This window comes from Cyrtonyx montezumae, unplaced genomic scaffold (assembly GCF_038088225.1).
Source record: "Cyrtonyx montezumae isolate F1298 unplaced genomic scaffold, pur_monq_1.0 scaffold_8, whole genome shotgun sequence".
In the NCBI taxonomy this organism is placed as follows: domain Eukaryota; kingdom Metazoa; phylum Chordata; class Aves; order Galliformes; family Odontophoridae; genus Cyrtonyx; species Cyrtonyx montezumae.
Window position 1 is genome coordinate 61,840,762 of NW_027072089.1, and position 24,813 is coordinate 61,865,574.

Below are 24,813 nucleotides of genomic sequence, written 5' to 3' on the forward strand. Positions count from 1 at the left end.
ATGGCCGACGGCGGAGAGTCCGCGGCGGTCCCTCCGGCGGCGGGGCGGCGGGCGGGCGGATGCCCCGGCGGGGCGGAGGGCGCGGCGGCCGTGCCGCGTCCGGCGCTGGGCGGCCCGGCGGGGATGTCGCTGCCGCGGCTGGAGAAGCCGATCAAGCAGGCCTTCTACAACACGGGCGCGCTGCTGTTCGCGGGGCTGTGCTGCGGGGCCGCCGTGCTGGTCTACTTCATCCTGGAGGCCTTCCTGCGGCCGCTGCTGTGGGCCGTGCTGTGCGGCACCTTCCTGCACCCGTTCAAGAGCTCGCTGACGGCGCTGGGCCGCCGCTGGCTGGGCCGCCTGCAGCGCTCCCGCACGCCCGTGCTGCTGGCCGCGCTGCTGCTGCCCCTCTGCTTCGCCAACTACGGCGTGGAAGCGCTGGGCGAGCAGGTGCTGCGGCGCCGGCGGCTCCTGCTGCTGCTGGGCGCCGGCGGGCCGCTGCTCTACGGGCTCTACTGCCTGGGCAGCTCGCTCGGCGTGCAGCTGCTGCTGGCCCAGGCCGCCCGCCTCATCTGCCAGGGGCTGGACTACTTCAGCAGCCACTGGGTGAGTGAGTGAGTGAGGGGCCGGGGGGAAGGAGGGAGGGAGAGCCGGCGCGGGGCTGGGCGCGGCCCGGCGCCATCTGACTTGTTGCTCTTACAGAGAGACAAGTTAGGAGCGTTTCCATTTACCTGCAGTGAGGTGGTGGAGGAACGCAAGTGTGACTTGGCAGTGGCGGCTGGAGGTTTAGCTTAGTTGCTGTGCCATTTCCTTGCTAAGCTTCAGGCTTCCCTCTGGGTTGGCACACTTGTTATGCAGATGTGGTATTGCTACGCTGGGTAAGTAAGTCCGTTCCCTTATTCAAACTTGGTTAATCACACAGGGCGTCATTACAGTGAGTAAAGAGCTACCAGAAGTTGTTAGTAACTGTGGCTGTAGTGCATCTGCTCACCACAGGTTTGTTCAGCTGTGTCTGATGCTTCTCTGTGCTCTGATGCTTCTAAAGCAATCTTTCTGTTTGATGAAGTGCTGTGAGATTTCAATTGGGAAGAAAAACGTTCCCAGAACTTGTTCAGACTCAAGTTCCTTGGGAAGGCTTAGGGTTTCTGTCAGAACAGCTGCCGTGGCCTTCCTTAAGCAAACCAGTAGCCAGCTAAGTGAGCTAGTGATTGGACTCGAGGTGATGGCTTTAAGTTGCACCAGAGGAGGTTCAAGTTGGGTAATCAGCAAACATTTGTTGGCAAGAAGAGTGGTGGGGTGTTGGCTCAAGCTGCCCAGGGAGGTGATGGAGTAACGGTCCCTGGAGGTGCTCGAGAAACATGGAGATGTGACGCTGTCCAAGCAGCGATGTCTTTTCCTGAGAAGTTGTACAAGGAACCTAGGTGCTCCCCTTTGTAAATTTCCTCAGCTCAGCTAGTTATCTTCCCTACATTTTATAGTGTTTTCCTATTCCAGTTTCACAAACTTGTCTTCTGTGTGACTTGTATCATCTCAAAGCTGCAGCAGAGTAACTTAATTTTATCCACGGTGCTCAGGAGCCTTGAGCTGCATCTGCTTTGACTTCAGTTAAGCATTTAAAAGCTGTTCTGTTTCCTTGTTGGATTGCAGGACTGTGTTTGCATGTGTATGGCCGGCTTGCTAGCCACACAGGGATTTTGCATATTGCAAGTTAGTTTGCTCCATTGTTCTGTGTTCTGGATGGTTCTTCCTCTATATTATCGTGCATAAAAAATTGTTTGTAGATACTCTGTGATAAGCAAAAGGGACGGTTGTCTCATTTTTTGCCCTTAATTTTAGCAGCCTACTAGGCCAGTCTAGATTTCTGTGTTTGGAAATACTTAAATACACAACAACTTTCTTTTAACTTATGCAATACGGAACGCTTTCTTGTGAGGAACATAATGTATAAGTAATTTAGTGAAAGCCTGAAAAAACTAATGCTTGTTGCAGTGTGTCTGGTTTAGACAGTGAGAGCAGCATCTGGGTAGCAGTGTGCAGTTGTTTATGGCAGCTGTAATCTTACAAACTATGAATATCTGTGCTCCATGCACACACAGTTCTGTCCAGCAAAGGTGTAAAGTTATTTTCACTGGGAGCTTTGCACCACTTGGCTGCCCCTGCTGCTTGCAGAAAGGATGAATGTGCACGGTTGTCTTCTCCCTTTCTGATTCCCTCTGATCTATTGGAGGAGTGAGAGATGTCTGTTGTTAGAATTTGAGTGAGAAGATTATGGTTTAGTTGGGTACCAATTTGGTGTTCTGTAAGTATTTTTATGATACCCACTAAGCCGTGATACAGAGATAAATTCTCCTGTTATTTCCAGAACGGTGTTCGTTCTCCAAAAGCAGGAATAGCATGTGATAATGACACAGAAAACTGCATCTTGGCACTAGTACACTTCAGAGCTTTCTAGTGCTGTTGTCCTCAAATCTGGAAAAGCCATTCACAGTGTTGATGAACGAAGATTGAGAAATGGCTGTGATTGCTTTGTCACTTATGCAGTCTGAGTTGGGAATCCTAGATCCCACCATGACAGGCCCGTTGTTTAAGTAGTTTTAAAATGCTGCATTTGGAGAATAAGCCCCAATCTTAGACTAGTCTACAGTATCCCATTTCCTTTTGTGCTGTACAGTTAACGTATTGTCTTTGAAGAAGCTTACTTGAGAAATATAGGAGGCCTGTTACGTAGAGGGCATGCACTCTCCATGAACATCAGGTAACCTAACAGGGAAGAGGAGAGTTTTCCTCTGTCTTTTTTGAAGCTGAGAGGAGTTTGTCCCATGGCAGACTTGGGGTGCCCTTACCCATTTATACACTATACCCATTTCTGCATAGTTGCCCTCACTGTCCTCACATCTTTTAAAGACTAATCTTGGACTTCTGTGTCCATTGTAGCTTTTTTAGGAAGCATCTTGTATCCAGCACCATACTAAGATAACAGTGAATTTTTCTGCTTTGTGTCAAAAGTTCAAGTTACTTATCGTGACATTCTGCAGTTGCAGTACTGTACAGGAAATGCTCTTGATTCTATTTATTTATTTATTTTTCAATAGGAGTCAAATGCTCATGTTTATTTAGAAAATGGTTAGTTTGTAGATCCCAGGAATTATACAGCTGTTCCATGTAGACTCTGAAGTTCATCTTCTGAGTAAATTAAATCTAATGTGGTAATAATTGGCAGGACTCTCCAGAGTGAACTTGGTTATGGGGCTGTCAAGATCTTTCCCCTATATCTAATCTTTCTTCTGTGGCTTGTTGTAAGTTACTGATGAGGTTCAGAAATGTCTGGTTTTTTTTTCTGTGTATTTGGTACTGTAGGTCTCTGAAACTGTTAGCTGAGCTGTATCTGAGTGTACTAGGGATGACTTGTTTTATGCTAGTAGCATGCATAAGTGGACCTAATTGGTCCTTTCCTGACTACAGTGCTGGACAAATCTGGAAATAAAATTTGCTGGGACCAGAGAACGTCGGGTGGAGCATTGCCTAAAAAGGAGTAGAGTGTCTTAGCCTGTTGTCTGCCTAATTCTCCCTGTCAGGGAACTGTCAAAGCTGTCCACCGGGACTAACGCCATTGTGCTGGCACTAGATGTCAGCAGTCCCTAAGGCCTGAACAGCTAGCTTCTGCTTTATCTGATTTAGTAGGCATGGCTTTTTAAAATCAAAGGTATTTAAGTGGTTATATGTCGTAACTGCGAGTTCTAGAAGGAGAACTGGTGTAAGTTTCTATTCCTTCTATTCTATTCCTATATTTCTATTCCTACTTGGCCAGGTGTACACTTCTTAGAAAAAAAAAATCACAATGTCACTTACTTGCTTAGGTAATATTTAAAGTAGCCATTGTTATCATAGAACGGTTTGGGTTGAAAGGGACATTTAAAGATCACCCAATCTAACCCTGAGTCCGCTCATCTGAGAAGTGTGCATGTAAACACGGCTATTAAATCTACTTCCAATGCTCTGAAGTACCACAGAACTGATCTGTGTCTTTGGTTTTGTTGGAGTATTCAGAGCTTCATTTCTTCAGTGAAGCAAGATTCGCATAATAAAACTTACAATTTGTGTTGTGCGTACAGAAGTTTGAAGCTCGTTTCCACTTATGTCAAATGGAATTCTCAATAATGAAGATTATCAGTAATGAAGAGTCCCTTAGTGAAGGGAAGAGAAAGATGAGTTTGCACTTAGGTGGTCAGTGGCGTTCCCTGTGTGGCTAGTTTTTTGTTTGGCTGCATTTTTTGGTCTTTGTTTTGACAAAAACTGTCTTTCTGTGAACTGAAAGTTATGCTTTCTTCATTCTGCTCAACTCTGCATTTTATGGGGTCTTGGGTACTGTGGAAAAAAGCAGCAAAGCCTCGTTAAATTAATTTTGGTTCTGAAAACTGGAATAAAAATGGTGGTTCCACAACTCCTCAATTATCTTTTTCTCTTGATTAGAAAAACATTTTCAATTAGATGAAGAAAACACTGCGATCCTTGTCATGGCAAAGAGTTGGCTTTTAGTGATGCATGTAATACCTTGTATGGATTCGGCTTTTGAGAATGTACTGTTCCGCCCAGTTTTTGCCATTGCTCGTTTCATTGCCAGGGAGGAGGGAGAGGTAGAAATAATGTCACAAGAGCTCTTCTTTGGCTGTAACACTGGTTTAAAAGTTTGTGAAACAGGCATAGGGTGACTGAGAAGACTGTGTGTGGGATGGCTGCTGCTGATTGCAAAATTCCAAAATGATGTAATTCCCCTTTTTTATAGGGATTTGTGTGAGGCCTTGATATGTACACGCTTGAGGTGACTTGCTTGGGAACATCCCCTTGTTCTGGTGATCTGTAATTTGATTTTGAAAGTAAGTGATTATAGTATGCTGTGTAGGAGAGGTGAGACTGCTTCTCCATCAGTAGCAGAGAAGGGAAGTGCTGCTTTCACTGGCAGTGAAATATTAAATGAGCTCAGTCGTAAAGCCTCTCCCTAAAAGATTAACCTGCCGATAGAAAGAATGAGCTGTATAAATAAAAAGCTTTTATTTATTCTAAGGAGTTGAGGAGTAAGAGGGAGCTCATTTTCATTGAAAAATGATGCCAGAGACAAACCATTGCTTGTATTTTCAAATTCTCCCACCCTTAACTGGAACTGGAAAGTCTTTCACTAACATTAGTCACCTGGTAACATAAATCAAATCTATATGTGTTGTGGGGAACCATGGCTTGTGTATCCACAATTAAACTTAATTTCAGTGAAAGTACAGCATCTTTTACTCTTCATTTCCTTGGAGGCTTGCAGTGGTCATGTAATAATGAAGAGGCTATTCTCACTCTTGTAGTCAAAATGTTTGGAGACCATTTAGAGGGGGGGAGGGAGGAAGAGATGGGGAAAAATTACATAACAGGCACTTAAAGAGTTAAAGTGCTCCCACAAAAAAACACCAGAAATAAGCTGTTGCCAAGTTAGGGAGGGATAAAATCCCAGTCTTTGTCAGCGTAAGTTAATTTGCTCTGTCAGCTGCTTTCAGCCATGAATTGTTGGAAGCAGGCTACCCTAGTTCCCATTCAGCGTGTCCCTTGCAGCGTAGGGAAGCAGTGCTGAGTTTTGAGAGCTGCTTTGCTGCAACGTAACCTGATGGTGAGTTGATCACACCACGGTATCACTGAAGTGAAACTCTTGAACTGTCCAGGTGCCCACACAGTTTGTTTACAGGGATTGAGGACTGTTACTGTTCAGTCTCTAAAACTAAACGACTCGTATTCTAAAATAATCTTTCTCTGTAGTCAGTAGTAGTTAGAAATACTTGGGTCATTTGCAAAGCTTTTCGAAATGAGAATTGGTGTACGGGATAGGAATAAGGGATAGGAATAATTATTCAACAGCTAAACAGTCATGCAAGCTCTTAGTTCAGCTACATGCATGGCTAAAGGCAGTAGAACAATTTTGCTTTGGTGGCTGTTAACCACAGATTCAAGTCTGGCCTTCTACTGTTATTTTACTTTTCACTGGAAAATGTATTTAATTGAACTTACTAGGCCTCTTGTTTGTAATTTGTGACTAAAAATCAAAAATTATCTCCAGTGAAATATGTATCACGCAGATGTTGCGTGGTGGATGTTGAGTAAGGGCGGCATCTTGGAGCTGAGTTATCTCTTGCAGTTGTGCTGTAATATGACTTCTGGATGAATTGATTAAAACCCTTTCCTACCTTCAGTGTGCTGCTGTGGGTCAGAACTGGTGTATATATTTTTAAATCTTAATGCTTAGGACTTGTTACAAAAGTTGTAGGATTCAGTCTACGCTGGAGTAGTTGCACAAACCCCTTCACTGGGGCTCTGCCTCTGTGGTGTAATAAAGTCAAATAGAGGTGAATGCTGTTTCAGTGTGTTCTGCCTAATTGCTTGTTCTGTCTCCACAGCTTTTTCTTGGCTTTGTCAGTGAAGTCTGATTTGGCAAGCACGGTTAATAGAAGCTCTGTTTAAGCTTTGTTGGGATTTGTGAATTTATGAATGGGAATTTGAAGGTTTTCTGAACTGATTATGGATAGGGAGTTAGGGAATGTTTGTTGAGGTTGGTGCAGAAGTACCTCATATGTATGAGATACACTTAATAAGAATGCGCTCTTGAAACTTTTTAAAGGTTTTTGTACCTCATATTTCACATCTTCTACTGCATATCAGCTGTCTCCTGCAGCCTTTTACGGTTTCTGCTTTCTTCTTTTCAGCATTTTCGAGTGTTCTTTATCTCCAGACTTAATTATAGATTTCTCTCTTGTTGTTAATCTGGTCATCAGATTTATACCTTCTTTTTACAAGCAGCAAAACTGAGATGATGCTACCTGATGTGTTACTGCAGGACCGTTTTGGTACTTCAATTAAACGAGCTTTGATAAAATTCCATGTGACAAGTTATTTTCGAGTCATGACTTTTGTGAACAAAAACTGCTGAGGAGCAGCATTTTATTTATTTGTCCTTCCTAATGACCATCTCTGGTATAAAGCCCTGTTATTTCTTCGAGCTGGAGCACAGAAGCTGGCAAGTTGTGCTGTGCTGGACTGAGTGGCTGTGTCCTCCAGAGTCCCACTGGTGCTGCTGCCAGCCTTGTGTCATTTAGACTCCGATCTTTCACTAGTAGTTATAAATTAAGTGCTTGGTCTTTGCCACACAGTCTTCCTCCAGGGTTTCTTTCATGTGAGTGTGTTCCCCCTCACGTTCAAACCATACTGATGTCAGGCTTAAGGCATGTGTGGCCTTATCTCCTTACACTTCGCACCGACTTTGCGCTCTCGTGTGCAGCCCTAAGTCCTGTGCTTGATATGTATTTAAGAAGCCTACGTTTTAGAACTGGAACCTGACAGCAAGCCCCTAACTAGACTGACTTGGGCTGTGTGCACACAATTGCAGCTGTATTGCATGTATGTATACATACCTGGGTGTCTTTTTCTTGCAGATATGGACTTTAGTAGTTGGTTATTTGTTGATGGTTTTGTTCAAGTGGAATGTAAGCACTGAACGTTACCTGAAAGCGGTCTCCGTCCCCGTCTGGATCATGCTGCTCTTCCACTTAGGTGGGTAACAAATCATTTTTCTAAAGGGTCTGTATGTAAAATGCATTTAATAGTAGTAATAGATTTGAGAAAGCATATCTGTGTCAGCAGCCATTAAGCAAGTCTGTATCAACAATACCAAATAAATTTATCAGTGATCTGTATAATCTGTAATGTAAATAGACGATTATAGTGATCTGTTTATATAAGATTGGAGTAGAACATAAGATCATAGCAATTGATGCTAACATATTTAAGAATGTCAGAATACATTATCAGAGGAGTTTATGGTAACGATATTATGCAGATAACGAAAGGCTACAATGATGAAGGATTTCAAAACATGCCATGATTTACTTTGCTTTAGCAACAAGATTTGGGGATTGTGATGAATGTGTGGACACATTTTGCTGAGGTCTGTAGCTGCAGATAGTGATTTTACATTAGATTATGTTTTCTAGTCTTGTATTTTGCAGGAGTACGAGATGAAAAGTTGAAACCCAAGAAGGCACTGCTTGATAACCACTCTAGAGATCTAAAACAAATCCACTTTTTTTTTTTTTTTTAGGAGGGGGAATTTGGTTTGCTTCTGATTTCTAAAATGTTTTTACTTCATGTATATCTTAATGTAATTTTAAGTGTATCAGCATAGTTTAGAGTCACTGACGTTGCTTGGCTTATCAATAGAGAAACTTGCTCACCTGCTTTTCCTATTCTTCTTTCATGGGAATATAGGAATCATGTTTGTTTTATGTCACTTAGTTTCTGCCTAGATTGTTCTTCGTTGGTAGGGTGCCTATTTTGGTTTTCCTAAGTGTAGTGTTATTAATAGTTTATTTTTTTGTTGTTGTTATTAAAAATACCATATTTTTCAGCTTCTGTAGCAGGTTCGTGGAGAATTCCCGTGTTCCTGGTTATAGTTGTTCTGATGACTGTAGGCATGTTGCATGAACAGCAGAATGGAAAAGAGTCTTCTGGTAAGAAATGAATCTCTATTTCTTTCATAATGGAGGCAACAGGACTGTGAAGATGAGAATCTGGATTGTATTACTGTAAATTCAGCATCGTGTGGATTGGAAGAAACTACCAGAAGATTTCAGTACAGTTGTTTCAAAGTGGTTTGTGTGTGCTGAGGTGAATCTTTTGGTTCTTTACAGAAAATCTTTGAAACTGATAGTTTCCTTTTCTTAGCACAGTAGTGACTCATTATCAAGCCCCACCCCCCTTAACTACAAAGTTTAGAATATATTTCTATTATTAAGGTTAGAGAATCCTATATGTAGCCTCAAGCATAAAGAAAGCACAGGAATCAAAGGCTAATTTTGAAAGAAAAGGATCGATATGGGTTTAGTAGCTCCTGTAATGCTGTGTGTGAGGAAAAATTGAAACAGCTCCATCCAGCAGGCTTGCTCCTGTCTTTTGCTTAATGTATGTTTTATAGTTTGTGTTTAGTCTTTGAGAAAAATAAATTCCTCCTCTTGTAAATCAATTTTGGATAAAAATAAATGTTATCTGTTCCTATCTAGCAATAGTTGTATGGTTACTTTAGGAAACTTCTTTCCTGTTTTGCTGTTACTGCTTTCCTGAACATCATCATCGTCTTGGTTAGTAAAATTGACTAACTGAACTATCACCATCTGTGGATGACTTTATCAGTAGCAGCTCACTAGCAAGGGAAGTGTAAATAACTGCTTTTATGTTTTGCTTCCAGTTGTATTATAGTACTAAATAATAGCACTGATTTGTATTTGATAACACTGACTATGGATAAGACACATTAAAAACTAACAGTATCTATTCATATAGTTTTTGTTTGACAGCAAAAGTGGATATCAGGAAATACATAACAACAACAAAAGGCTCTTAAGATGTTTTGTTGTTGTTGTTTTTTTTTTAAGTTTTTGAACACATATATTTTACAGGGACAGAACTTCCTGGGCAGATGATTTCCATTGCTGCTTCAACAATTGCCATGGCTATTTCTGTGACAGAAGATGAATCCAGTAATGAACGTTCCTCACAACCCTCAGGTGACTGAATTCTCTGTAAGAAAACATTTATGTTTGTTCTGATGGTGTGAAATGAGAGAGAATAAAAAACAAACTTCAAAATAGGCCCTTTGTTTTTCATTCCTAACAAGGTAGCACATTTGTGCTTTATCAGAGTGATTTGTCTGTTTTCAAAAAATGCTAAGAAGGCAATATATAAAAATCAACTTTCAAGTTATAGTATGTGACTGACTGCATTTAGACAACCCAACTAGCAGATTTTTATTTTCAGAATGAGGACCATTTTTCTTCTAGTCATTATTTTATTTATTCAATTTACTCTTCTCTTGATTTCTTGTTTGTTACAGTATATAACTGGAGCAAGTACAGACAGACAAGAATAAAATTTCTGTACATCACAGTGACAAAAAAAAAACTTCTCTCTCTTTTTCAACTGGCATGATGAATGTCTTTCCTTTAGTGAGCTTACTTGAGAATGTAGCTTGAGTCATGATATTTCACTTGCACCAACAGATTTCTGTAAGAAATGGCTTCAAAATGTTGCAAAGAGGATGTTTAGATATCCATCACTGGTTTTGAGCTTTACCATCATTTTTCTGAGTAGGCCTTTATGGAATGGTGTGGGATACTTGAAAAATAAGTTCTTACAGAAACCTGACAGTTGAAAGGTTTCATCAATTTCCTGTGAAACAGATCATTCAGCTTGACAGAATATAAGGTTCCATCAAGTTGAAATTGGCTGTCGGAGTGGTCTACTTGAAGACAGGTTGTTCTTTATATCCTCTGTAATGAGGGAATTGCAAAGAGGAGGAAACATAGTGAGTGTGCAAGTGAGAATTCTTCGAGCAAGCAGTGTTAAAAGCATCTGTTTAAAGAATGGCTTTTGTGAAACTAAAAAGTTACTTCAGCTGTTGGGTAAAAAGCAGTTGATGTAGAACCATCTCTTCAGAAATCTTTTGTTGAAACAACCACGCTTCCAAATTTTAAATATGTCAATGTAAGCTGTACTTGAGAACAAACTTTTTTTTTTAATATAAAAAGGACAACTGTGGGCTCTTTTGTCATCTTTGTTTCTACGTTTTACAAGACGATCATGAAATAAATACACAACACAACACCATAGACATCCTGAAGTTTGAGAATGGAGTATGGTGGCAGGTTCTTTTTTTTTTTAATTGCTGTTTCTTATATTTAATTTTGGAAATTAGAGGCATTTTTTCCTGGATTTTGAACATACAGTTAAGAGATGGCACATCCCACAGATGTATAGTGTAACTGGCTGTTGTTTTCTTTGTTCTTATTTTTTTCTTTTTTTAACATACACACTAGTCTTAATCTCTTTTTAAGACTTCTGTTTTCAACTTGTCATGTCTTGGTTGGAAGCAGACTACAGCTGTCTTACAAAAATGTGTGTTTTACTGAGTGGTTTTGACTTTTTTTTTGAGTCAATTAACCAGTTTTGTATTTTTTGGCTTGTGAATGCTGCTGTCCTTTTCCTGCTGTAAAGATAAAATACAGAAGTTTTCCTGTCTACTTCTCATCTGCAAAGACATTATGGACTGCATTCTATAAGGTTTTATAGAACCTGAAGATACTGTTAAGATTCGAATAGTCCTCCATTTGTGTTAAAGAGGCATCCATATCTTGGTTTGCAGAGCTTATCTTGTCATCTGACTTGTTTCATTTGCAGTGTTTACTAGATCAATTTCTGTGACGTGACTTGACGGACACAGAACTCTTGGGATGGGTTTGAAGGAGGGTCACTAAAATGATCAGAGGGCTGGAGCACCTCTCCTATGAGGAAAGGTTGTGGGAACTGGGCTTGGAGAAGAGAAGACTCTGGGGAGACCTCGTTGTGGCCTTCCAGTACTTCCAGCATAAACAGGAGCTGGAACGACTGTTTAACATGGGTCGATGGTGACAGGACAAGGGGGAATGATTTTAAACTAAGACGGGAAATTTAGTTTAGATGTTAGGAGGAAGTTTTTCACTCAGAGGTGTTGATGTACTGGAACAGGTTCTTGGAGAGCTTGTGGTTGTGCCATCCCTGGAGGCATTCAAGGCAAGGCTGGTCTAGCATTTGGTGACTCTGCCCATGGCAGGGAGGTTGAAACTGGATGGTCTTTGAAGTCCTTTTCAACACAGGGCATTCTGTGATACAGTCACCTGAACAGCAGTTCTGTATTTGGCATGGGAAGAATACTACGAGGTCATTGGCAGTGCCAGTACTGTTTTTTTTTTTTTACAATATTCTAAAACTACCTTCTGAAAAAGCTGTTGTGTCCTAGGATTCACAAGGATTTTTGTAGTCTTTTTTTTTTTTTTCTGCTCCCTGCCTTTTTTTTTTTCTTGTTGGCTTATTCCCATCTGTGTTTTGCATTCTGTGTAGTCTGCTTATGTTCATAGAGAAACTGTAAGAGAGTGATTGAGTTTAATTGGTACTACTCAACATTACTGTTGCTGTTACTTAGTTTTATTTATAGCAGAAATACATTCCAGCACACTTTTCATTGCCATATTCTTATTTTTCTTCCACAAAAGTGACACTAAGTGCTTTTGGGGCAAAAAGTGTCAGATGGTTTTCATTTTGAGATGGAGGCTTCACTGTATTAAATTCCTTTGTTTTCTATTTTGGCTTTTAGAATTTTATTCCCTTTGAGTTTCTGCTTGTTGTCATATTACTTCTTATATTTATTAGAGTGATTTTGGAGAAAAAGAGTAGAAAGAAAGGTGTTGATTAAGTTAAATAGATAGGGGAGAAAGATATTGCAACATACTGCTTTCTTTGGTGTGTTATAAGCTGGAACTATTTGTCTTTGTGCTTTTTTTCATCTTTAAACTGCAAGGTACTGGGGAAAGATAAACCTCCTTATTTCTCATGGCAGTAACACTTTGTCTTTTTAGGAGAGCTTCTGTTCTCAGGTAACTTCTTTTCCCATAATGAAAAATTAATATAGTCTTTTTATGCAAAGTTTAGTTCATATATGAGGGAGTTGGCCTTCATCTGTTTGAGATGTGAACTGATTTGCTAAGAAACACTCCACCTGAGCCATCTGCTGAATTTGGCTGCTTGCTGAGCTCCTTCTTTCAGGTGGTCTTCTGTAATCCCTTTGGGAATATTCTGCAGTTTCACCAGTTATGTTACCTGCAACCAGCTGACGTTTGTGTCATCTTCCAGTGTCTGTCAGTTGAATCAGTACGTCTGCACTGTAGTATTTGTGAGGTTGGAAAGTGCTTACAAGCTCTAAAAGTAATTCCCCTTAAATGTAGAAAAACCAGTGCAGATTTCTGAAGCAAAAGAAGAGCATTCGTTAAGTGTGTGGGGTAGCAGAATCTGTTATTTACTGTCCACTTATGACAAATCTGTCTTTTCTACACTCTAGCAGTTAACACTTCAGTCTAGAATAGTAAAGGTGCATCAAAGCTGGAATTGCTTGTGAGAAGTGTGGTGTTTATTTTTATTTTTCTTAAGTGTATGTAGTATACTGTAACAGTTTCTCAAGCAGTTTTTCTTTGTGTGGGGTAGAAGTGATTGCTGTTGATTGTTTACCTGCTGCTGTGCGTGCAATGCCAGCAAATTGCCTTTTGTTCTTTAGCACAGAGTAACTTTTCAGCTTTCCTTGTGTCTCCGTTCTTCGTTTATGGCTATAAATGTTTTCCAGGTATTTTTGCTTCCCCATCGTACCTTAGTGGGCCAAGCATGGGGACTAAGAAAATGTTGATACTGAACTTTATTTTGGACATAGTATTTCTGCCTGAAGTTACTATTTTGTGTTTATTATGATGTACATTTGTTTTTAACCTATCAGCACACGTTTTTAAACCAAACTTATCTTTAATGGTTAAATTATTAAATTAAATAAATGAATGACAACATTCTTTATCCACTAATCTGTGTTTGCTTTAGACAAATAGTTTAGGATCACAGTGGGTGCTATGTTTGTAATGTGAGCATTCAAAAGAGTGTAGTAAGAAGTGTGTAGGATTTAAGTATCCTCTTCAGTTTATGCTCTTTGTTTAAATGAGTTTTGAGCAAATGTATGTTTCTTTTTGAATCCTTGAAAAGATTTAAGACACAAATTTTTTGCTTTCCTGCTGGAAGTGAAACGTACTCTATGGTTTCCACAGTTCTGTGGTTGTTTGCTGAAGTACATTTAGCTCACAATTAATGTGTGGCAATAGGAGGCCTCTTAGAGGCTGTAGTGTCTCTTCTGTCATCCTCCCTGTAGTGCCTAAGTGGTGTTGCATGATGTGGGAAAGCCTATACAGCCCTGTTCTAGCTTTTCAAATCACAGATCAGTGTCAAAGCTGTCCCTGTAATCTAATGAAATTACAAAGAGAAGAAAACAAAAAAAGCCAGCAGGATAAGTTGGATGTAGGGAGCAATATTCCATTATGTGGTGAAGGTTAATGTGATAACTTCCTCCTCTTTGTTTGCTTTTGTTTGTTTCAGGTGCAACAGAAGGTGATCCACCTCCACAAGCTTCTTCATCTTTCTCCTCCTCTACGTCCTCTTCGGGGAACAGACAAAGACCTGAGATTGGTTCTTTTCTTAAAAAGAAGAAAACTAGTGATGTTTACTTTGTTACACTTGTGTGGGCAATTGTCATTGTCCAGATCTGGCTAAATTTCTGGATTGTGCAGCTACTGCCAGTGCCTTTTGCAGGTAGTCATACGATTACTATAAATGTTTTGTTTTAAACAGTGACTCTGGATAGCTATAGGCTTTGTGTAAAGTGAAGTAAAACAAAGGGCCTGTAGGCCTACTGAGTTTTTTTTCTTATTTAAAGCTTTTTAATGACTCTCTAAGTGTTCAAAGTTCAAAAATGTTTTCAATGAGCTGCAGCTTCAGATAGGATTAATGTGGACAAGTGTCATTGTAAGTCTGTTGATAGTCGTTACTATGTATGTTTACTTGAAATAATTTAGTGCCACACCTTAGAGTGTAAGAATGCTTTTGGTTTGGAGTACTTAAGTCTTTCTTCCTCTTGATGCCTTGTCTTTCATGTTTCTGAATGTATTGATAGAAAATATTTTTTATTTACTGTTGAAGTACGACTCATACATCTGCTTTAATTCCCATCAAAAATATGTTGCTAGGTTTGTGGATGAATTGCAAGATAAATTTGATTCTAATTCTAGCTCTCGGGATAATTGGCTTTGTCACTTCATGTCTGTGCCTCTGTTCTCTTACATATCAAGAAATTGAATGTTTGATAGCTGTCTGATGAAATGATTTAAAAGCTGAATGTCAGTCCACTGTCTTTTCTTGAAGGGTGGATAGGGAAGATAGGAACTTAAGAAGTAAGCCTGACCTGCTGTAAATCTGAATTCTCTGTTCCTTCAGCTGTAAACAAAGTGAGTTCCCTGATTTCTTTGGATTTTTCTCTAAATACCAACTTCCAGCATTTTTTATGTATCTTAAATTATTACCCCTTTTCCAAGTTTGGTGGCTGAGCCCCAATGAGCAGCAGAAGTACCACAAAGCTGCTTACTCTTTTCTCTGTGCTTCAGTATAGGCTTATCCCTAGGCTGCATTGCCCCCGTGGAGACACCTACAGTAGTAGTCCCTTCTTCTGGCTTTTTGTTCGCTCCACTTCTCTGCTCCTTTCCTCCCTGTTCTCTTCTATGTTCCTTCCTTCTCTAGTGTTTTCTGCTCTTTCTTGAATACACTTCCATGGAGGCAGCAAGTGTGGCTGATGGGCTCAGCTGTGGCTTGCTGTGGGGCCACTGAGGAGCTAGCTGGAACCAGCTATATCTGGAGCTCTTTTCTGGTGGCTGCTCTGCTACCTGGTACACAAAGACATTATAGACTCTCCACTCTTCTATAAATGTCAAGTATGATGTAATCACTGTTTGGAAATACCTGCTTGGGTGGGAGGGAAAGTTGGGCACAATAATTTTGCAGTTAGGCAGACAATGGCAATTGGTTGTAAGCTTGATCCAAACAAATCTAGATCTGAGCATGCATCTCTAACTGAAATGTATGAATACTTCTGTTGCCAGTCCTTAAGTTTAGATCAACTACCTAAGCAATAAACTCAAGCCAAAATAGAAATTAATTTTGAGAATGTTTGCAGCCTATATCTTAGCAGAAAAAAGTGTGCTTTCTTTTCCTTGGCCACAACTGATGTACGTAACTCAATCACCACAAGAATATTGCCATAAGGCAGTATAATGATGAACACGGCCAAAGTGATCCCAGTGTATCGCATCAAGTGCGAGAAAGCAAGTGAAGGTAAACCTAGTTTGTTAAGGTGGTATTAAGAATACATAGGAGTGGAAAACAGCAGGGCAGATAAAGCAAGTTTTCTTGCAACTTTCTAAGTTTGAGACTGACAAATGTACTTAAATTCAGTGACGTGAAGGAGTGCTTCTAGTATGTTTTAAAACTAATCACAACAAAAATAACAGCAAAAAATCTTAAAGTGTGAAGAGGTTGAAGCATAAATGAATGCAGCATAGCACACTGGTAGAGTGGAAGGATGCAAAACAGGATTTAGATTATTACTAGTATCTTGGTGCTGTTAACATTTTTCCTTGAAGTAATTTTTCATTCAGTGGAACGAGATGGTCTTTTGAAATGGATTGATGTAGAGGATAGGAAGTAATACTTCCATAAAGTGAAAAGGTGTAAAGATGAATTTTGAATTCAAAAGCTAAGCAATAAACCAAATTGTGGAACACTGCAGTGTTGTTCTTTTCGTTTCAGTGGTACGAGCCTGGTATTGTCTTGTTTTAAGATTTTTCCCTTACTTTCTTGCTTGTTCTATCAAATATATATTTCACTTTTTCTTTTGGCTCTTCATTCTATTATAATTTCAGCTGTATGATTCACTGTAGGACTTCTTTGCATCACATTTGCAGTGAGTGAACAGTCAGTTACTTCAGAAGATAACTATTAATGTTTGTATTTAAATGGTAGCAAAAGTTGAGAACTTCATTTCAAATGTGTTGTTCACTTTTTGTAAATTGCAAACTTGTCCTGTTTTGCCACCAGTGCTTTTACCATCAGTTGTGTTCTATCGTACAAAGCTTCAGTCTACAAGTTAGGTGCTGTAAGTTGGCACAGACACTGCTTTCTCCTGTTTGTTTACCAGATGATCTCTTTTAGAAAGCTTACTGGGTGACTTAATTTAAGAGAATAAATCCTGTATTTGCCACACGATGGTGCCAGAGGCAAGTAAACCAAATCTCAGTGAATTGGGTGAGCTCTTCATATACAGGAGTTGCTTTAAAATAATAAGCTTTTGTGGAACCTTGGTAAACGCACTGTGGGTGTTAGAAGTTAGCCTTTTGGACCTTGGATGTCATTTTGGATATCTCCAAATAGAAGCATGAAAAGTGTTTTGGAGGATGGGAGAATTGTAATGGTATGGAAATGTAGCAGTAATGTATTTAATTTGGAGAAAAAAATCTTTAAACTGTTTGATTATAGTTATGGGGAGTTCAGTATCTAATATTGCAGTAAATATGATATATAGGATCATGTCATGTTTGTGTGACTCATGTTTTCATTAATAAATCTTTCAATAAAAAGTCTTCAATAAAATCAGTTGTAGTAAAAAGGTGGAATAAAAAATAATATGGCAAAAATATCAGGACTGTTAAAGGCTCTTTAGCTTCTGAGGAAAGTTTTGTATGTAGCACACTTCTTTTGCTTTCACATTCCTTATTGTGATTCTTCACAAGTTTTGAGTGTATACTCAGCCTAAGTGAAGGAGAACAGAGATGTCTTAGAAAAGTTTTGTAGAAGTCTCTAGGCAATATCTTACTGGAGGTAAACAGATGCCTGTGGGCTTTTTTTCTTTAACTGTAGTGGTAGTCTTTTCTGGTGTTGTTAAGTACAGTGGATGTACATTAGGAATGTCAGAGAGAAGCTCTTTGTGGTAGCAAAATGCTTCCTTTTCAGGAAGGAAAGAAAACAGTTGTCCTTCATGTTGGGTCCAGAGAAGGGCTACAAAGGTGACCAGAGGGCTGGAACACGATATGGCTCCTGCTTATCTCAGGACTTGCTGAATTCTTAGGTATCTAAGTGTGCAGTGCATGGGCTCTTCTGTTCTTGAGCAATTAGAATACCATGTGGATAAGCATGTCTGTAAAGCGAATGAGGAGATTAGCAGTAAAATTGCTCCAAATTCTGAAGGTGATTTCTAATCACAAATGAAACTTTCTTTTTCATAGATGTTTCATACTAGCATAGTTTTGTTGTGCTTCTCTGAAAATCACTAATCCTTTATATCCTTCTTGTGGTTGCAGTTTGGGCACTGAAAAAACTCGTGGTTCACTTTGGAGTTGTGAATTTCATGGCAAACCATTGCAAAAGTTGGTGGCAACTTGTTGAAAACTTCGTGAAAGAACGTCAGGAGGCTCTTGCACCACGTCCCATCAGAGGACTTGGAAGAGTCATGATGAAGCTTGACAGTAAGGTATTTCTGCTTACTTTCTTAAGCAACGAAAAAATTGGTTTTGTTCTGTGTTGACTGTTTGCTGAGATGCTTTAACTCCAAGATGAATGTCTGTCACTAACAGACATGTCTGTCATGTAAAAGTATTTCTGTCTCATGGTGTAACTTAGACCTCGTCTCTTCTGTCACCACTTACACTGAACTGCAACTTAACTTTTATTAGGTAACTACATGCAGAGCCTGACAGAAGTCACTTAGAAAAGTTGAGTTAGCTCTAGAAGATTTCTTATCTGAGTCATGTAAACTTCTTAGTCTCCTTATCTGATTGCAGAGATTTTGAAGTTAAACTTATTGAGCTTGAATGTGAAAGATGAAATGTTAACTTCTGTGGTTCAGACTTACGGGTCTAGCTTGAATGTATTTGTTTATACTATGCGGACAAGCAGTCGTTGAACACAGTGCATAGTACAGAATAGAGGCTTTCTTCTGTAAGAGAAGAAATATGAGGAATGAAGTATTTGGGAAGACCTGTAGGCTGCTGTTAGCCTAGCCACTTCAAAATGCACCCCCCTGTGCATTGTTTATTGCAGAGTTGAAAAGCTGTGTGAAATTTCTGAAGGCTCCTCCATTCAGAATTACAAGTTTTGACTTAACCTGTTGGGTTATTTTGTTCGTAATAGTTTTGCCAACGTGTAAGAACAATTTCTTTGAATTATTCTTGCTTTAGAAAAAGCTGTTACTTCAGAGTTTCAGTAACATAAGGTCTGCATCCTGTAAGTAAATTAGTCAAAGCGTTTACACCTGGGCTGATATCTGCAGATAATACCTCTGAATTTCTGCAGGAAAAGAAGATTTTTGAGCCCAGATCTAATGGGTAAATGGGTGCCGAAAGATCTAGAAAGATTTAATGAGTGTGGGAAATAAGTAACAGTTCTACTGACTTAATTGAGGAAGAAACTGAAAAAGCCTATTCAGAATACAGCTATGAATAAGTTGAATGGGTTTTCAAAAGGCAATGGTAAAATTTAACAAGAGGAAAAAAGATTACAATATACAGAGATTTTTACTAAAAGCTTTTGAGTTGAAAGTACGAAGGATCTCTAGACAGCGTAGTATCTGTATTGTATTTCCTGTGTTGTTTAGTGTTCTTGTATCACAGAACTACATGATAAAGGATCTTTCCTAATTCCATTAAGCTTTCTCTTTTCATTGAAAAAGGTAGGATTTTTGTCCTAATGTGCACCAGAACTTCCCACTCCTCAGCTTAAATATACTGAAGGTCAGTTTCTACTCATACTGTTTTTGTCTAACCAAAGTTTGGGCACAGTACATTTCTCCATCTTCCCTCCCCTCTTTTTAGCTAACGGTCATACTCCTGTATTTGTGCTGTGCGTTAAAACAATCCAAGCTCTTTTAGCTGTTAAAATAAATGTTTGATATTACTGTCCTTATTTGTGCCTATTGTAAACTACCATTCTCATGGGTGACTGGAATTGTGTGTAGGCTTCCAGTGTTTGTCACACTAATGCTTTCATGATCTTTTAAGTTCTACTGGATAGGCTTATTCTGTACCATGTAGGATCAAGAGCGCGTCCTTTCTCCAAGAGTTTGGGAAGCTATACCAGTAGGGTTATATCCATTTCTTAACTAAAATTAGTTTTAAATAAATAAATAAACAAAAAGACCTGCTGTTCTTTTTCATTGCTTATCAGCATCTGATTATCTTATGACAGATGTGGACAAATTGGAATCGAAGATGTTATCAAAAGGAAAGAAAGTAGGGTGTTGCTTTTCATTTTCATTATAAACAATAGGTCAAGATGTGGCCCTGTGTGCAGGTCTGGTTTAAATATGGACTACCAAAACAGTGTCGTTACTGCATTTGTTAGTCCCTAGTTGTAGATTTGCCCCCTAGAGCTGATGGACTCAGCGATTCAAACATGGGGGTTTGCTGGAGAAAGGAGAAGGAGAAAGGGTTTCTGTTTTCTTTCATCTGCTCATCTTAAAACTCGGCAAAATCGTGCTTTTTCTCATCAGCAGTCAAGAGCTAATGACTTGCTGCAGTCTGACAGAATTTACAAATGACACCTTTGACTTTTAACACAATGGCTGTCGTTTCACTTCATTGAATTCTCTAGGTAGTGTGGCAGCATAGTCAGTGAATCTCCATGCACTAGGCTTGTCTATTTTGATACGTTATCATGTGCATGCTTTCTGATGGACTTGAGCAAATCACGTGTTTAGTACATGTTGCTTCTAGATAGAGCGGACTCGAATTTTATAACTGGGGGACTTTAGTAGAGTGATTGGACTTCAAATGAAATGAAGGTTTGGTTCTTTGGGTGCCAGCCTAATCCATATAGTTAAAACTAGGAGCAGATAGAATCTCTACCTGTGCATTTGCTATTCTATGAATTACTTTCAAAGACATGTAAGATATTGCATAAATGGTTTTCCAGTAATTAACTGGAAGATCTGGTGTAGCCTTATTCATTTTAGACGACTGAAATGTTAGTTTTAAGCTTAATAACCTATTTTTAAATGTAGAGTGATCCTATTTATAAAACTACTTAAATATAGATACTGGTGAGTTAATAGTCAGGTACAGCCCCTCAGATTTTCTCTTAATCATTAATAATAAAATTATTGTTATTTTTAGCATGCTTAGTATTTTATTTATCATCTAATTACAGGAGGCAGAAATTACCAGTATTTCACATTCTGCTAAAAGCTCAGGCTGAAACTGAAACTCTAACCTTTGTTATATTGTGGTTGCAGGTGGAGAAATATATCAATGAGATCAACTTTTCTTTGCCCCCCAGAAGGCCTCATTTACAGCAGATTTTAATAGCAATACATGCAAAAGTAGTATTAGAGGCAAAAGCACGTTGTTGAATCTGCAAATATTTTCACCTTTTTCTGGTGATAAATTATTCCATAGGTGAAGAAGGAATTATGAGAGAAGGAAATCGTGCAATATCAGTTTGAAGCTTTTGAAGCTTTGTTGTCCCTCTTTCCACAACTGTTTCTTTCCATGAGTGTACTAAACCAACTATGTAAGAGCACTGGGTGCTTTGTGATGTCTTTTGTTTTCAGATTTCCTGGTGTTCATATTCCCTTGCAAATCTCGCTTCTGATAAAAAATTAATTAACTTTGAGTGTTGTTTTGTGTTGTTTTTCTTTTTTTTAATGTTCTTAAGTTTTGTTTTCATTGGGAGCTAATATGAGCTGAGGCAGTTAGTGAAAACTCTTCCTAGATAATTAAGACTTGAATGATCTTTCATGTGTTCAGGGAGGAGCAGACTTTACTTACTTGATTGTAACTTCTCACACAGATGAGTAATAACATTTAAGCTTTTTACTGTTGTTACGCTTCTAACTGATTATAAGCGTTAATAGTCCTGTAGAAACTAGACCATGAGTGTGCTTGAGTGCTTTGTGTGAGAATTTCTAAAAGGTAAAACCAATTAGAACAACGCAGTTGTACAAGAGAGAAAATGGTCTGTGGAGAAATGCAGAGCCTTCTGTGCAGCTGATGGAATTAAATGAAGTCTGTACTGTTATTTGATCTACAGTTTGTTTTTGTGTGTATATCAGATTTCTTCCCATGTTGTGACATTGAGTGTGAATGTTGTAATAATATGAGTGTGGAACTAAAAAAATAAATTCTAAACAACCCTATTATATCTACTGTTATTACAGATGAAACTGTCTGGGTGGTAATATAAATGCAGTCATTAAGTATCTCATGTTAAGTTTTGGTGTTTCAGTAACGTGTCCTTCTTGAAGTACAAATCGTATTCTGAAATCTGAAATGTTGGCACTTGGAATAATGACCAGATTATGCTGATTGCTCTGTTAATGTCATTGTTTGTTTTCACTTGTTATATCTTCCTTTGTTTAAAAAATTCATGTTAAATGCGAGGATCTATATTTTACTGTCAAAGTTTTTATGCTCTTTTCTTCCTATTACAAGTTAATTTTGTCTGAAACAATTTCATTTTCGTTTTATGGGTGACTGCATGCCTCTCATTGCTTTCCCCTCCCTCTATTACTGCATTTTTCAATAATTTTCCACTGTGTTCTTGTCTCTTTTTCCCTTTTCTTCCATCTCCCTCTGCCACTGACAAGCTGTGGCACTGGCTTAATAAGAAGGTAAATAAATAGCAAAATTGTGATTCCAACTAATTGATTCTGCGGTTCTGGGGAGGTTTTTTTGCAGCATGAACACTCCTTAACATGCCTTGCTTCTTAGTTTTCTCCCCCAAGTGTTTCTTTTCTAGCTCTTGACATAAGCTACGGAAGGTCATATAATTCTACCTGATTTCTTGTCTTCTACTAAAATAAATGCATATAGTAACATGTTTTGTACAGCAGAATATTGCATTAGCTTTTCAAGTGGGAGTTTGATTTAGTAGCACTTGTATTTCAAAATGGTTGATCTCCTCCTGCTCCCCACTTGTATGCTTGACAAAATGAGTTAATTCCCTGACTAGACAGCTGTTCTCTGCTCAGGGAAAGCATCAGTTATGTGAATTAATGTGGGAGTGGTGATGGTTAGGGCTTGGAGCTAGGAACATTGATGCTTTCACATAGTGCGCTGCCTGGTTTTGGTCTGTGCCATTACTGGCCCACTTTGAAGGGTCAAATTGGCCTGTATATTCAGTGATAGTGTAGCAGGAGTGAAGTAAGAGTACCTGCATGATCTGAGACCCCTTGAATCCTGTGACACTCTGAAGAGAAGTGATTGCTAGATAGTAAAAAAAAAACAAACAAACAAACAAAAAAAAAAACCTCAAAATGTTAGTATAGCTAAAATAATTGTGTGTGTCTGGGTTATAAAATATGTGGTGTGTTATATATGAAATGTACTCCTCAGTTGACGTGGTTCATCAGTCTCAGGGGGCTATATCTCTTTGGGGAACTGTAATTCCAAGAAAAGTTGAAACTGAATCAGTCTGTGTTTGGCCTCAGGTGTGACTGAAATCACAGTGTTGAGTTTTCCAGATATGTCTGAGACCTGGGCAGTGTCATTGTTGGATGTGTACGTTGAAGAACCTCAGAGCTTTGACAAGGAAAACTTGGGATGTTATCAAATATGTGAAAACTAGGTAGCTGATAGGGAGGGGAAAAAAGTTGAGTACCATATGTAGAAATGGGCCACGCTTTCAGCAGCAACTTTTGTCCTTGCTTATCGCTTCAGTACTACTGGGCTAATCAGAGTACTTTCTTGATTTATAAACAGCTTTAATTTTTGATCAACCATCTATCTTCTCTATTCATTAACAATTGAAGTAGAAACTGTAGATCGGCCTTGCATGTTGTGAAAGATACCTGAAATATCATTGTTGTGAGTGATGCTGAAGACAAACAGAGCAGAATAGTAGAGCACGCAGGCCATGAAGGGCACTTGCACAACCCTCCACAAGGTTCTTTTTAAACAATTAAAGTGTGGGTAGCTAGGTTTGACATCTTCTGACTGAAATGAAAGATGAGGAGTGATTCTACAATAAATGCGTAGGCTGAGAGTTACAATTAATTAAGTACGTTAATTTAGTTGTTTAATCGCAAGTACTTAATCATGAGCCAGGATTGCCTATTTAGGAGGGTTTCTATGTTTGTAAACAAGAGAATAGAGTTGCTGTCTTATGCTTTATAATTTGTTATAAAGTTATAATTTGTCCACTAAAAGGGCAAACTTTAGATTTTCTTTTGCCTCTGAATATAATTTGTCTACTTGAAAGTTGTACTTTGATTTCTGGAATTTGAAATGTTTCTGCTCTCTAGGTGGTTTGTGATTGATAAATACATGCAACTATAACCCTTCATAAAAGTTTGGATAAGTGATTGGTTTGTTTGCATGCTTGAGGTGAGCTGTTAAAGTTCAGTGAGTCACAAGTACAAGCTCATCTCAACTACTTTTGTCTCTGAATCTGCTTGCTTTTTTGAAGACTCAATTATATGGTACAATATTTTTTCAAGAAATACCATTATGCTGTAACAACAATTTAGTTGCTGTTACTTTGAATTCTTACTTTTTGGTGCTCTTATATTACAGAAGTAAATTATTGGTCAAAAACCTATGAATACAGCCTCTTAGAAGAGGGTTATTTAGATCCTTGGAGCTGATTTTGAAACCGATGTTTGACTTGATATTTTTATAGGAATAGAACATGAAAGTCTTGTAGTATTAGCTGTGGCGTTGACTTCTGTGATGAGCAAGAAATAATAGCATTACTGTATCAGGTTTTTGACGGCTTAATTTATTTATTTTTCCTTAAGTTTAAAAAGTATACCAAAGGCAAAGAATGGAGGAGACTTGTAATGTAGAACATGGGAGTCAGTTAAAAAGTATCTTCCTTTGGGCCTTTCACTCTGTTGGGAAGTACATTTTGGAATGCTAACATAAGTTCCTGATAATCCACTGAGAATCACAGAGATGACAGAGTCTGAAGTGATGATCAACTTTCACTGCTAGTGATAAACCTTAGCGGTCAGCTGAGTATAAGCCAGCAGTGTGCCTGGGTGGCCAAGAAGACCAATGGCATCCTGGCCTGTATCAGGAATGTTGTGGTGAGCAGGACTAGTGAAGTAATCCTCCCCCTGTACTCGGCACTGGCAAGGCCCCACCTCGAGTACTGTCTTCAGTTTTGGGCACCTCAATATGGAAGTGCTGGAGCAGATCCAGAGAAGGGAAGCAAGGCTGGAGATGGGCCTGGAGAATACGTCCTATGAGGAGCATTTGAAGGAGTTGGGGCTGTTTCCTCTGGGGAAGAGGAGGCTGAGGGGAGGCCTTATTGCTCTCTTCAAATACCTGAAAGGTAATTGCAGCAAGAGCAGGGTTGGTCTCTGCTCACTGGTGA

General features: G+C 39.1%; 1 protein-coding gene across 1 annotated transcript in view; it reads left to right on the top strand.

Annotated features, from left to right (window-relative positions):
- TMEM245 (transmembrane protein 245) overlaps positions 1-24,813 on the top strand; it is a 71,804-nt gene continuing 46,991 nt past the window's right edge. Inside the window, exons 1-7 of the mRNA XM_065752432.1 lie at positions 1-582; positions 7,437-7,554; positions 8,409-8,510; positions 9,456-9,563; positions 13,996-14,208; positions 17,802-17,971; positions 22,082-22,105. Of these exons, the coding sequence (XP_065608504.1) occupies positions 1-582; positions 7,437-7,554; positions 8,409-8,510; positions 9,456-9,563; positions 13,996-14,208; positions 17,802-17,971; positions 22,082-22,105 (1,317 nt within the window). The remainder of the gene's footprint in view (positions 583-7,436; positions 7,555-8,408; positions 8,511-9,455; positions 9,564-13,995; positions 14,209-17,801; positions 17,972-22,081; positions 22,106-24,813) is intronic.